This window comes from Trachypithecus francoisi, unplaced genomic scaffold (assembly GCF_009764315.1).
Source record: "Trachypithecus francoisi isolate TF-2019V2 unplaced genomic scaffold, Tfra_2.0 Lachesis_group0, whole genome shotgun sequence".
Classification (NCBI taxonomy): Eukaryota; Metazoa; Chordata; class Mammalia; order Primates; family Cercopithecidae; genus Trachypithecus; species Trachypithecus francoisi.
The window spans coordinates 9,772,242-9,786,757 of NW_022681453.1; the positions used below are offsets into that span (position 1 = coordinate 9,772,242).

Here is a 14,516-nt window from a genome sequence, read left to right on the forward strand (position 1 = left end):
GCTGCAGTTGTTGGATGAAATGTTCTGTATACATCTGTTAAGTCCATTTGTTCCAAGGTATAGTTTAAATTCATTATTTCTCTGTAGACTTTCTGTCTTGATTATCTGTCAGTGCAGTATTGAAGTCCCCCACTATTGTTGTGTTGCTGTTTATCTCATTTCTTAGGTCTTTTAGTAATTGTTCTATAAATTTGGGAGCTCCAGTGTTAGGTGCATATTTGTTTAGGACTGTGATATTTTCCTGTTGGACAAAGCCTTTTATCATTATATAATGTCCTTCTTTGTCTCTTTTAACTGCTGTTACTTTAAGATTTATTTTGTCTGATAAATAAACACCCCTTTTGGTGTCCATTTGCATGAAATGCCTTTTGCCACCCCTTTAGGTTTATGTGAGTCCTTATGTGTTAAGTGAGTCTCCTGAAGGCAGCAGATAGTTGGTTCATGAGTTCTTATCCATTCTGCAGTTCCGTACATTTTAAGTGAAGCATTTAGGCTATTTACATTCAATGTTAGTACTGAGATGTGAGGTACCATTGCATTCATTGTGCTATTTGTTGCATGTGTACTTTGGTTGTTTTTTTGTTTTTGCTACTTAACTTGTATTTTTGTTTTATAGGTCCTATGTGATTTATGCTTTAAAGAGGTTCTGGTTTGATGTGTTTCCAGGATTTGTTTCAAAAATTAGAACTCCTTTTAGCAGTTCCTGTATTGGTGGCTTGGTAGTGGTGAATTCTTTCAGTGTTTGTCTGAAAAAGACTGTACTTTTCCTTCATATATGATGCTTAGTTTTGCTGGATACAAAATTCTTGGCTAAATAATTTTTTTGTTGAGGAGGCTGAAGATAGGGGCCCCCAATCCTTGCTAGTTTGTAGGGTTTCTGCTGAGAAATCTGCTGTTAATTGACAGGTTTTCCTTTATAGGTTACCTAGTGCTTCTGTCTCACAGCTCTTAAGATTCTTTCCTTTGCTTTAACTTCCAATAACCTGTTGACAATGTGTCTAGGCGATGGTCTTTTTGCAACAGATTTCCCAGGTGTCCTTTGTGCCTCTTGTATTTGGATGTCTAGGTCTCTAGCAAGGCTGAGGAAGTTTTCCTCGATTATTCCCCCAAATATGTTTTCCAAGCTTTTAGAATTCTCTTCTTCCTCAGGAACACCAATTATTCTTGGGTTTGTTTGCTTAACATAACACAGACTTCTTGGAGGCTTTGTTCATATTTTCTTATTCTTTTTTCTTTGTCTTTGTTGGATTGGGTTAATTTGAAGCTCTGAATTTCTTTCTTCTACTTGTTCGGTTCTATTGCTGAGACTTTCCAGAGCATTTTGCCTTGCTATAAGTGTGTCCCGTGTTTCCTGAATTTTTGATTATTTTTTCTTTAAACTATTTGCTTGAATATTTCTCCCTTTACTTCTTGTATTGTTATTTTAGATTTCCTTGCATTGGACTTTGCCATTCTCTGGTGCCTCCCTTATTAGCTTAATAACTAACCTCCTGAATTCTTTTTTAGGTAAATAAGTGTTTTCTTCTTGGTTTGGATCCATTGCTGGTGAACTAGTGTGATTTTTTGGGGGTGTTAAAGAGCCTTGTTTTGTCATATTACCAGAGTTGGTTTCCTGGTTCCTTCTCATATGGGTAGGCTCTGTCAGAGGGAAGGTCTAGAGATGAAGTCTATTGTTCAGATTATTTTGTCCCGTGGGGTGTTCCCTTGATGTAGTACTCTCCCCCTTTTCCTATCAATGTGGCTTCCTGTGAGCCAAACTGCAGCAATTGTTGTCTCTTTTCTGGGGGTCTAGCTGCCCAGTAAGTCTGCCAGGCTCTGGGCTGGTACTGGGGGTTGTCTGTGTAGAGTCCTGTGATGTGAACTGTCTATGGGTCTCTTAGCTGTGGATACCAGCACCTGTTCTGGTGGAAGTGGCAGGGAGGTGCAGTGGACTCTGTGAGGGTTCTTAACTTTAGTGGTTTAATGCTCTGTTTTTGTTCTGGTTGGCTTCCTGCCGGGACATGGTGCCATGGTGCTTTCCAGAGAGCATCAGCTTTGGTATATAAAGAGGAACCAGCAGTGGCCGGGGCCCTAGAACGCCCAAGATTTTATGTCCTTTGTCCCCAGCTACCAGGGTGGGTAGGGAAGGACTATCAGGTGGAGGCAGGGCTGGGATGTCTGAGCTCAGACTCTCATTGGGCAGGTCTTGCTGCGGCTGCTATGGGGGATGGGGTGAGGTTCCTGGTCAATGAAGTTGTGTACCTAGGAGGATTATGGCTGCCTCTGCTGAGCCATGCAGGTTGTCAGGGAAGTGGGGGAAAGCCAGCAGTCATAGGCCTCACCCAGCTCCCATGCAAACCAAAGGGCTAGTTTGGTCTCACTCCCACTATGCCCCCCTTAACAGCTCCAAGTCTGTTTCCAGGTGTTGGGCAAGCTGGGCTTGAGAACTTACCCCAGGTTACTCACCTTCCAGCTGCAAAAGAAAAGGGCTTAGTTCTTCCCCTGCCTGTGGAGTCTGCACACTGGATTTGTGCCCTCCTCTGAGTTCTGGCCAGGAGGTTTCTCACCCAGTTCAAATTGTTCCTAAGTTAGCTGGAGATTTCCTTCTCCCTGTGGTGTTCATCCCTGCCCTCTGGCTCCTCTGGCCACCCTCCCATTGGAACCCTGTGGTGCCAGGCAGGAATGGCCTGCCTGGGGACCCAGTGAGCTCCCAGGGCCTTTCTGCTGCTTTCTCTACCCCTGGATTTTGCTTGGTTCTCTAAATTGACTCAGCTCCAGGCAAGGTCAGAAACTTCCCCTGCAAAAAGACTTTCAGTTTCTCCAGTGGGGTGTGTGTTCAGGAGAGGAGGCTCTCCCTTTCCCACTTCTGCAGTTGGGGCACTCACAGTATTTGGGGTGTCTCCTCGGTCCTGCAGGATCAGTCTGCTTCCTTCAGAGGGTCTGTAGGTCCTCTTAGGATTGCTGGTTGTGCTTGCAGTTTATCTGTAGCTAAAATTCACGATGTGAGCCTCTGCATGCTGCTGTGTCTGTCTGAGTTGGAGCTACAATCTATTCCTCCCTCCCATCTGCCATGATGATGACTTGTCAGGAGATTTAATACAAAACTTACTACAGTACGATTTTGGTGGCTTTATACAACTAACATTTTTTTTTTCTCGTTTACCTCCGATCTGATGCTAGTGTGATGCTTCACATTTATTGACCCTTTGAATTTCATCTTCTATTTATGTATTTTGTCTCATTTTTCTCTTGGTATTTATTTCTTTTTAACTGATTTACATACTGCACATATTAATCTTGTTTCTCCATGTAGACTCCAAATATTTTCCCCATTTTTCATTTGTTTCTTAATTTTGTTTACATTGTCACTTTTTTAAACATAAAAGTTATAATTTTTCATGTGATTCATACTGTGAGTCTTTTACTTTGTGGCCATGTAAACATTTCTAAGTGTTCCTTATATATAAAATACTCTTTTTCTTATTTTATTAGGCCTGGCCCTCTAGAACAATGTCAAAGAGTGGCAGTAATAAAAGTCATCATGCCTTGTTCCTGGTTTTAATAGGAATACTTCTAAAATTTTTACCATAAAATAGTATATTTGCTATAGAAATTACTTGCTTTAAGTATTAGATGAGGTCCCCAGCACATAAGCTATACATAATAGCTATAATTTATTATTTGGCGAACTGCTTAAATTTCTGTTCCAAGTCTTTCTACTAGTAAACAAGGGATTGGAGCTGGATAATCTCTAAAGTTCTTTCCAGCATAGTGAGTCTTGCAATTCCAGGGTAATTTTTCTTTTCTTTTTTTTTTTTTCTTTCTTCTTTTGTTGAGATGGAGTTTCGCTCTTGTCGCCCAGGCTGGAGTTCAGTGGTGTGATCTCTGCTCACTGCAAACTCTGCCTCCCAGGTTCAAGCGATTCTCCCACCTCAGCCTCCCGAGTAGGTGGGATTACAGGCGCCTGCCACCAGGCCCAGCTAATTCTTGCATTTTTAGTAGAGACAGGGTTTCACCATGTTAGCCACGCTGGTCTTGAACTCCTGACCCCAGGTGATCTGCCTGCCTCAGACTCCCAAAGTGCTGGGATTATAGACATGAGCCACTATGCCTGGCCTCCAGGATAAATTTTCAAAAAGTCTCATGTCATTTTATCAACCTAAATAATCACTAATTTTATAAAATAAAACACATAATCTCAAAGCCACATAAACACATAAACACAAGACAGCCTCTCAGCCACCTTAGTAACTCATATTTAGATATATAAAGTGGTCTTGGTAAAGGATTTTAACTCTGGTATATTTCTAGTCACTTTGTAAAGTTTCTTGGCAAATTTTATTTAAAGAGAAAAAAGAAATTGAGAAGAAATGAAAGCGAAGCAATGATTGGAAAGTCACTGGTGGATATGGCACTCTCCCAGCTTCAGAAGCCAGCTGCAATCTAGTCAGTGTTGGAGTAGAGGTGCTGGGGCTCAGAAAACAACACCCCAACAAAAGGCCTAAGGAACAGCCTTAGAAGCAAAGTCTCTGACCTTCTCCTGTCTTCTCATCTCTTCGCCCTCAATCTCCCCCGAGGCAAGGCATGGAAATGAGAATCTCTCTTCCCCTAGGCAGGTCAGAGAAACCAGAGCCATTTTTTCCCCAAAGCCAACCATAAAATCTAAAAATATTACTCTCAGCTCCCAGCAAACTGCCTTTCTGTGTAACAGCTGGTTTTGAAGAAATTAAGACCCCATTTCAAAGGGGTCCTACCCCATATCCAAGAGGAAAAAATGCTGCACAGAGAGTCCAAATAAAATTTTGGACAAGACTTGCTAAGTTTCCACACTCAAGTCTCTTGGCATTAGATTATAACTGTTTTGTCCTCTCATATTTTTACATGGCTGCCATTACTCCATTCAACCTAAGCAAAAATCCTGTGTTACATCAAACTATGATCACATAAGTTTGCCATGCTTTTCTCTTCTGAACTTGTCTTTGTTAGAGTAATGCCAGCCATGACCTTTATGATGGGGAGGAATGGGATCACTTCCTTTCCATTCTTACAAAAGCAATTTTTAAAATTATTATTATTCTTACCCCCCAGTGGGGTGGAGACTCAATGTCTGGGAGGAATTGAGAGGAAGAATACCAAAATTGGGAATAAACAATTAATTTCCTATCTCCCATAAAGATACAAGAAGCAAAGGAAGAAGGCAAATGCTTATTGGGTGTAAGCAATTGAAATTGCTGAAGAATGAGAACTGAGAAGCAGCCAGAAAGTATGCGGAGCGGAGGAGCAGAGACTGTGAGAAATTGGCAGGCAGTCATGATAGATGAAGCCAGAAGGAACACATAAAGGGCCTGAAATGAGTCAGACTTTGTAAAAGGAGTTATAGGGGAGGGAGCAATAAAGCATGAATGTGGGTGCCTGCCTGGGACAGAGGAGGGTGAGAAGGGTAAGGAAAGGATAAAAAATACAAGGTTAAATCCAGTTCAATAAGCTACCTAGAAACAAAGGTCTAGTTAGCAGATTGTCAGCGAGCAGATTGTGGATAAAAAATGCCCAACAAATTGGAATACATGGTGCCATCCAAACTCCACGAGGCAGGGGAAACATAGTTAAGATAGAGTGAAGTTAAGAGCAAAACCACCTCCAGTGAACTCGATATGGCAAAAGCTATTATGGGAGGCAGGACTTTGGTGAGGAGCAATTCTCACATTATTTTATTTTCAGAAATGGGGTAAGAGAACAAATGCAAGCCCACATTTCTCATGGTTACATATTTAAAAGTTATAAATTAAGCTACCAGACTGTTAAATAAAATGTTCTATTTACCTGTCTTGATAAAACACCTTCTTTTTTTTTTTTTTTTTTTTTTCAGATTTTTATTTATTTATTTATTTTTTTTTTTGAGGCGGAGTCTCGCTCTGTCACCGGGACTGGAGTGCAGTGGCCACATCTCAGCTCACTACAAGCTCCGCCTCCCGGGTTTACGCCATTCTCCTGCCTCAGCCTCCCGAGTAGCTGGGACTACAGGCGCCCGCCACCTCGCCCGGCTAGTTTTTGTATTTTTAGTAGAGACGGGGTTTCACCGTGTTCGCCAGGATGGTCTCGATCTCCTGACCTCGTGATCCGCCCGTCTCGGCCTCCCAAAGTGCTGGGATTACAGGCTTGAGCCACTGTGCCCGGCCAAAAGCAGATTTTAAATCTACCTATTTTTCTTCTGTTTGTTTTCTCCAACAGTTAAGGAAAGTAATAGTAATTTCTCATTCCAAACTAGACAATTACGCTTCTGTCTAAGGACACAGCTGTAACTCTCTACAAGATCGGGGAAGACTACAACATTTCAGAAAAGCACTCTCAGTAAAGTTTATGCTTGAATGGGCGGCTGGAAATGCATCGATGTTCAGCGCCTCTTTTCATGGCCTCTAAACGTGCTCGCGTCATATGCCCATACTGTGTCTATCCCCTCCCCAGTGACATGGTCTGGAGTCCAGTGTGGGAAGGGAAACCGGCAAGCAATGACTCGTGCATCATCGTCAAGTTCAAGTTCAAGTTTCTTCTCCAACTGCAGCATCATCTGAGGCACACCGAAAATAACAACGTTCGAGTACTGCGAAAAAGTAACCTTCCACAAATCCGAAATATAAAATTTGGCAGAACCACGCACACCTTCTCGCCAAGCGCGGTATCTGGAGTACCAAACTAGCCATGGGTTTAATTCATAACCAACTGCTGTGAACCCTTCCTTCGCAGCCGCTATGACAATGCGTCCGTCGCCACTACCGATGTCTACAAGAGATCCTCTTCTGCATTGCAACATTTTCACAACATTCTCAATCTGCTTCGTAGTTGCAGGTACAAATGGCAAACAGACTTTTCGAAGGGCTGGCATTATAAACGGTGTGGCTACAGCATACACAGCCACCAGGGTCCCACTCACAAGTCCAGTAAGTAAGAACCCCCAGTTGCTTTTCTGCAAACTGTTGGCTTCAAAACTTGCAGGTAGAACATGTCTTGACTGACTTTCTTCTGTAAGTGTTTCTAGGGGTACACCTCCTCCTCCCTCCATCGCGAGATTTCCAAGTCAAAACACCTTCTTAAAGACATAAAAAATCAGATTCACATTTAGAATTCTTATTTATTTTTTCTTTTTGACACACGGTCTTCCTCTGTCACCAAGGCTGGAGTGCAGTGGCACAATCATAGCTTACTGTAGCTTTCACCTCCCTGGCTCAAGTGATTCTCCCACATCAGCCTCCTGAGTAGCTGGGACTGCAGGTGTGTGCCACTATGCCCAGCTAATTTTTATTTTTGGAGAGATGGGGTTCCCCCATGTTGCCAGGGCTGTTCTCAAACTCCTTGGCTTAGGGGATCCTCCCACATTGGCCTCCTAAAGTGCTAATATTACAGGGATGAGCCACCTTGTCCAGCCTCTTAAACTATTTGAAGTTAGCCAGATTGTGGCAGTATTCAGAGAGTTGAGTATTCATGGTCCTGGGGCCTTGACCTCTGTTCTTCTTACCTTGCCCCCAGCCCTTCTCTTCCATCCCTTGCTCTGTTCTGTACCATGAGGGCCTGACTTACAAAGTGTGGGTACCCTACCTAGCATGTATTCCCAAGCTCCATTCCCCATACCTTTTCAAAAACACCATGTACAAATGTCTTTTGCTCACTCTTCAAGCCCAGGTGCTCTGTTGGAAAGAAAGAACAAACCTGGGAAAGGCTTATGTAGCTCTCAGAGCAAGTTTGGGGCTGTTTGAACAGGAATTACAGGTCCTGAGCCTCCAGAGTGTGGCCTTTGGGCAGCTGGGCAGTTCTGGTCTTGTTGGCTCCTCATCCCTTGGAGGGGGATCACTCAAGAGCATGGCATTAGGGCAGGACAGCCTCCTGTCCAGGTCTAAGGGTAGTGCTTGATTCTGAACCCTGTCAAATGAAACTAGGCATTCTTGTCACTGAGAGTTTCTAGCAGAACAAAGCTCTTTGGAAAGCACAAGTACTTCACTGGTTGACTCTCAAGCTTTCTGGCCATTTTTGGCTTGTATCAAGGGCCAAGAGTTTTCCTTCTTAGTTTACATGTACTGACCAGTTCAGTGTTTATTGTGCTCAGAGATGAGAAGAAACCAAATATGGAAAAGTCGACCAGGCTTTAAAAAATCTATCTGTACTGTGGCACATATGGAGTCTGGGTGGCGGCGCTCTTTGGTATATAAAGATATAATTTATGTGATTTAACATACATTTTGTCATTTTCACAGGTAAATATCTATTTGCTAAATTTCTATTACAACTTGTCTAACTCCTATTAAGTTTCACATCTTTCCCTCTCAAGGATATTCTTATTTCTGAAACACTTCTCAACTCAGTCCCCACTGGTGCTATGACTTCTGAGCACCATTTGGCATGAAATATATGTCAACAAGCAGGCCATGAATGCCAGGTTGAGGAAAGAGAAGAGTGAGAAGGGCAGATGCATTTAGGAGTGTATTCTTCAGCAACCACATTGTGAAATGACACATCCCACTTCCTGGTTGAGGGTGAAGAGCATTATTTAAATCCCTTGAGTCTGTGTGTGTGTGTGTGTCTTCTTGGATCAAGCGTCGGCATCAAATGGAGTATTTTGATCTTTCACACTTTTTGCAGAAAGCATAAGGTTAGAATACAAGTCACAATTAGCCCTTAGAATGTAAATAAGTTAGTTTATAGTTTTTTTTTTTTTTTTTTTTTTTTAGTATTCTGCAGGGGAATATGGAATATAGTATAAAGAAACGAATACCACTGACTATTTGGCAGAATTCTGTTTTGAACTCCTTGGAAAAGTAAGCTTTTCATTTCTGAACAAAATCAGAATCTAGTAAAGACTTTGAACTAGTTTTCAGCTAGCTCAAGTTTAAATTTAGGTCCATGAAGCGTGGGAGTGCCTACAGCCTGGCAAAGAATAAAGCACTCCTGCACAGATCTGTTAGCTTGGGTCTCTGCTGCGGAGGGTCACATTGGGGCCAGTTACTTATAGCTCAAGGTTTCATAATTTCAGCATGATAGACATTTCAGGCTGGATAATTCTTTGTTGTGGGAGCCTAGCCTGTGTGTTATAGGATATTTAGCAGCATCCCTGGCGTCTATCCAGTAGATGCCAGTATCCTGTGCCACACTTCCCTAGTTGTGACAATGAAAAATGTCTCAACGTTGCCAACTGTGCCCTGGGGATCAAAATTGTCCCTGATTGAGGACTTCCCAACAGCTAGTTTATTTTCTGCTCTCCATGTGCATTTCAGGCAGGAAGAGGGAGAGAGAAACCTGTAGGTGACATGAAATCTGCTTTTGGCTTCTGAGGCAACATGAGGGGAACGAAAGAGAAAACGAATACTTACTAGCATCTGTTGTGCACTAGAATGCACTCCATTTGTGCTTTTACATAAATTTGGGCTTCTTAAACTGGAGAGTGGGCCAGAGTTGCACTAAACCAGAAGGTAAACATATAGCATCAATTTTACTTGATGGTAAGAATTCTGAAATACTTGTTTTTCTTTAAATCACATATATACAGAGTAGAATATAATGTATGTGTTAATATTGAAGTTAAAGTATGAAACTACAAATAAATTTTGCATGAGTTGGATTTCTTATGACTGGCCCTGCTCCCAGAATCTGCATAGGCATGGATGCCCTCTCAATCACTGTGGGGATCTTTGGTGGAAGCATGTAAGAAGCATGATGTAAATTAATCAGTTTACATTTCTGTGAACTAAGTAGGTATACTCCTGTCCTTTATTTACTTTTTTAGATAAAGAAACCAAAGCTCAGAGAGGTTAAGTAACTTATCTAAGCTCACACAGCTATGGTACAAAAACTATACGAAATTTTCAAAGCCTTCAAATATTATGTTCTTTTTATTTTCTGATGAATTAATAGGCAGGGTTAGCTCTGGGTAAGTTTTTGAGAAAGATGAAATTTTGTCTTTTATTTCTTTAATTTGTATGCTATCTTTATTCTCTCCTCTTGTAACCCCCCTTCCCAGAAATAAAAACACTCTGTGCTCTTTCTCTGATCAGATATTAACATCCATCTGCCGAGGGCTGCTTATTTATTAACTGGAAGAAATGGCTGATATTTCAGACCTTGTACAGTGGTTCTACATGGTGGTGGTGATGGAGGTGACAGTAGTAGTAAGTGCAAGAGTTTCCCTTAAGTCACGTATGTAGTCAAATCTGTTCTCGTTGAGGCTAACCTAGAGAGTGGAGATCAGTAGTGGGCAGAGATTGAAACCAGACAAACCTCTCTGTGTGACTTCAAAGACTTCCTTGTCTTTAACTCCAGGAGTTTAGTGGTAGTAGGGTCCTACCACTTATCTGGTAGGGAAGATCAAATTGTCTTGAATTCTAGAAACCCCCAGATGGAACAAAACAAAAGAAAGTAATTGGGAGGCACAAACTGTACCCCCCTGGCACCTTCGTGGGAGTCTTACCACATTTTTTTCCTTTCCGCTTCTCAGCACTGTGCTGTCGCCCAAGCATCGGGGGAGCCCAGCTGCCTGGTTTTCTTTGGCGGGGTCTTGTGGCTGCTTTTTAGTCTGTCTTGTTATCTCTCTCCTCAGCGGACCCTAGAAATGCTTAATTTGGCTGTGTGAAAGTAATGCTAATTTCAGTCATTTAAGTAATCATTTGCCATTTATACTAAATTGCCGTGTAATATTACAGTGATTATGCATATCATTAAATATGTGTCACATTAGTCTTGTGGTGGGTTTTATTTGATTATAGCACTAAATCATACTCAGGATTCTTAGATTTCTTAGTTGGTTGCTTATATTATATTGTGATCATTACATAACTTAAAAACTTAGGGAGAATGTTGCCATTGAGGGGAAGTTTGAGAGAACACATCTGTTTCCCTTCCTGCCTCATTATAACCATGAAATTGACAGCATTGCTATCATTCACATCTTTCGGGTCTCTAAATTTACCTTTTTGATCTCACAATGTGGATTGTGTATGCAAATTCATCCTTTTGAAACATTTAATGAATGATCTGTTTTAAATTTTGTTTTAAAAACTTATCTGCATTTCCTATTGAATCAGCTTTTTTTCTATGTTCACCATGAGTCTTCACACATATGCGTAATATTAATGTATAAAAAAGAATAATTGAATGCACATAGATATAATTGAATGCACATAGAATAATTGAATGCAATAATAAGAATGCACATAGCTTCTTTTTCCATAGGAATACAATCTTAAAGGACATACTCTCAATGTTAGCTGTGCTTACCTATATATAGATCTTGCATTATGGGATTTTTTAAAAACTTCTTTATATTTTTTGGTACTTTTTTTTTAACTAACAAGCATGTCGTTGCACTTATTTTCAGAAACTAAATAATTTAACACCGAAATGTTTCTTGAATATATGTTAATTTTTAATTGGCATCTTCAATATTAATTACCCTCTCGACTATAATAGCAAACACATGTAATATTTTGACCCTTTGATTATTTTACTTTGGAGCATAACCATAGGCCTATTATCTTGTAACTATCATGTATAAAAAAGCAACTAAATTTTTATTCTCCCTGTCCAATCAGTTATAATTCACTTCAGCAAATCTCCTGTCTATTCCATATATCTGGAAATACCACAGGTCCCGATTTTAGACCAGTTGGATTCCTCATCTCCTGTTTTTTTAAAACTTGATTTTAGTTGTCCTTTTTAAACTTTATTATAAGATGTTTCACATTATTTTATAAAAGTGGAAAGGCATGGAAAAATATAAGTTTTTGCCCTGATGTACCAGTGCTCCCAAGAAAAAGACTGCCGTTTTCTGAGTGCTTTATAGTGGGATTGGGCGGTAATAGCTGCTGTGCTTCATTTTCTCCACACAGTGTTTTATTCACATACTGGAGTGCTTTGTGGACACAATTGTCAAAGGCAGGGAACCCCAGCTGCCATGCGGTGCCTTATCTCTGCTATATGAAAAATGACAGATTCTGACTGAAAGTTTAATTCCAGATTTCTCTTAAAGGCAGGAGGGAGAAAAGGAAAAATACAGGAGGGTAAAGATAAGAAAAGGCTAAAATTTGCACCTATATATTACAAAGTTATCTGAAAAGCATAATTTCACAAAGTATTTCCCTTTAAATTAAATTACTGAGTTGGGTTTTGCACTTGTCTCTCTTAACTGCTGAGACAAGTCCCAAATGGAGATGACATGACTGATGGCTTTAAGTGTTTATTCATTGTGTCTCCTGAGCAGGGATTAAAACAGCTACCTCCTGTCATGTTTGCTTGCCAAGTTTTAGACAGATTTTTTAAAAGAATTTGATTTGAGAACTCTTCTTGACTTAGGTTGCAGTGATCAAATTTGCCACTAGACAGAGCTGTTTGTCTTATTTTTAACCATTGCAGACTAGGATTTGCAAGACAAATTAGAACCAATGAAAAGGGAAAAGCATAAATGATAATATCTTTTATGAGATGGACACTCTTAAAGAATATACTTATTGCCCTTTTACTGCTGAAAATACATAATTTACAGGTTGTTCAGTGTCATTGTCACTTGGGAGGCTGCAACTCAATTCTCAAATTTCCACTCATGAGCAGGAAGATTTCAATAGCTAATAAAGAATAATCAGGATGTATTATGCAATTTTCCCATTCTTTTATATTACCATAGCTAAAGTCACAGTGACATCCTACATCCTAAGCTTTTACTGGAAACATCTTTGTAATTTATTCTCTGCTCTTTAATATGAAAACTACCTATTTTGCAAGCACAGATTTTGGAATTATAAGAATGTTATATTATTGTATACATTATATATTTTATTTGCACAACAATTTTCTACCAAGATGTGCAACATGTTTAGAATTTTTAAATTGCTACCGTCCGTACTGAGTCCATCCTGAGCCCAATTCACAGAACTCTAAATTCTGGTAAAACCATAGTCTAGGGATTCTTCTGAGGAAGGACCTGGACAGAGAACCCAAAACAGGTCTTTACTCTTTGCACGCATGAGTCACCTTTACTTGTCAAGGTATACAACCCCATGGTGCCTAAAACAGTTAAGTCCTCAAAGTTTAGTGTCTAGGTGAGCAGCATCAGCATCCCCTGGGAACTTGTGAGAAATGCAAATCCTCTGGCCAACCCCAACCTACTGAATCAGAAACTCTGGGGATGCAACTCTGTAATCTGTGTTTTAATAAGCCTTTCGGGGGATTGTGAAGCAGGCTAATGTTTGAGATTTGCTGACATTTCCAAATGAAAAAGAGAAACCAAATTATGAAAAATAAAATTACCTGAAATAGAAACAATACACAGAAGAGTAGAGAACATCCAAGGAACTATAATTCATGATCTCAAAAATATGCAAGAATGCTGTGAAAGAGAAGAAGAAAGAGCTCCTGAAAATGGAAATATTAGTATACAAAATATGCAACGAAGATTATTAAATTAACTAAATAAAATTTAAAATAAAAATTTAATAAAGAGTATGAAGATAAAGTTGCAGAAAGTGGTACAAAGAAAAAAAACAAGTGGGAAGGAAAGACTAGATAACAAATTTAAATTATTAATACATGACTTCCAGGATCTACTTAATAGGATTTTCACAGAGACACAGAGGAAATTATCAAATAAACACTACAATTGAATATTTAAATACAGAACCACCAAATGATGTAAAATTTCCCTATCCAATTATTTTTTAAACTTTCCTTTATTTAATGTGGTTTATTTCTCAAATTTTTCATACACAATATAATCTGTCAGCTATTCTTTTTTTGCAATTTTGATTTAAATGAAAGTGAACATTCATGTTTGTATGCTAAGATAAATATTGTTCATTGCTGAACGATACACTATACTATGTGTATGATGTTTCCTCTTTTACATAACTTTTTGTTTTCTCCTAAAGTTAATAACTGTTTTTTTTTAGTTTGCTTAGTTTTTATTACCTATGACCTATGTGATAAACATTTCAATTGCTTGTTGATAATGTTTTCCAAATAATCAAACATGGGATGATCAACTATTTCAATTTTTTTTTTTTTTCCTAGAGACCTCAATCCATCCTCCTGCCCCAACAATCTGACAGGTAGTTTTCTGGGCGTGCTGCACAATTGTCATCCCAGAACTACCATTGTCACTTTTCCTGTGTTGGATCCACTACTTCCTAGTGCCATGTCTCCCTAGTCCTTGATTTACCCTTTAACTTGTTGAAGCACACACTCTGGTTGCATCATAGGAAAGGAGACACACAAGTGAGATAAATATTGTGAATCATTGCATGCCTGAAAAATTCTACATTCTTGATTAGCTGAGTATAGTATTTTAGACTAAAATTTATTTCCACTTCAATTTTTAAAGGCTTTGCTCTATTGTTTTCTAACTTGCAGTGTTGCTAGTGAGAATTCAGATGCCATTTTGACTTTCTTTTTCCTTTTTATGTGACTTTTTGACTTTCCTATCAAGCTTTGAGGATCATCTGTTTTACCAGGTGTTCTGAACTTTCACACTAATGTGCCTTGCTGTGAGCCTTATCTCATGTGTGGAG

The 14,516-nt window shown here is 39.7% G+C and overlaps 1 protein-coding gene across 2 annotated transcripts; it reads right to left on the reverse strand.

Moving 5' to 3' along the window:
• Positions 1-6,160: 6,160 nt before the first annotated feature.
• LOC117076324 (ATP synthase subunit C lysine N-methyltransferase) lies at positions 6,161-7,044 on the reverse strand. 2 transcript variants are annotated; one of them, XM_033199692.1, is made up of 2 exons: positions 6,637-7,044; positions 6,367-6,592 (listed from the first exon to the last, which is right to left on the reverse strand). In XM_033199692.1, exons 1-2 carry the CDS (start codon positions 7,034-7,036, stop codon positions 6,516-6,518), a joined length of 477 nt encoding a protein of 158 aa, XP_033055583.1. In that variant the 5' UTR covers positions 7,037-7,044; the 3' UTR covers positions 6,367-6,515. The 2 variants fall into 2 exon arrangements, with proteins under 2 accessions (XP_033055573.1, XP_033055583.1); XM_033199682.1 differs by having other exon boundaries at positions 6,161-7,044.
• Between the last annotated feature and the right edge of the window lie 7,472 nt (positions 7,045-14,516).

Bases quoted from the DNA above. Each gene is read 5' to 3' on its own strand.
- LOC117076324 (XM_033199682.1), bottom strand. From the start codon at position 7,036: ATGGAGGGAGGAGGAGGTGTACCCCTAGAAACACTTACAGAAGAAAGT.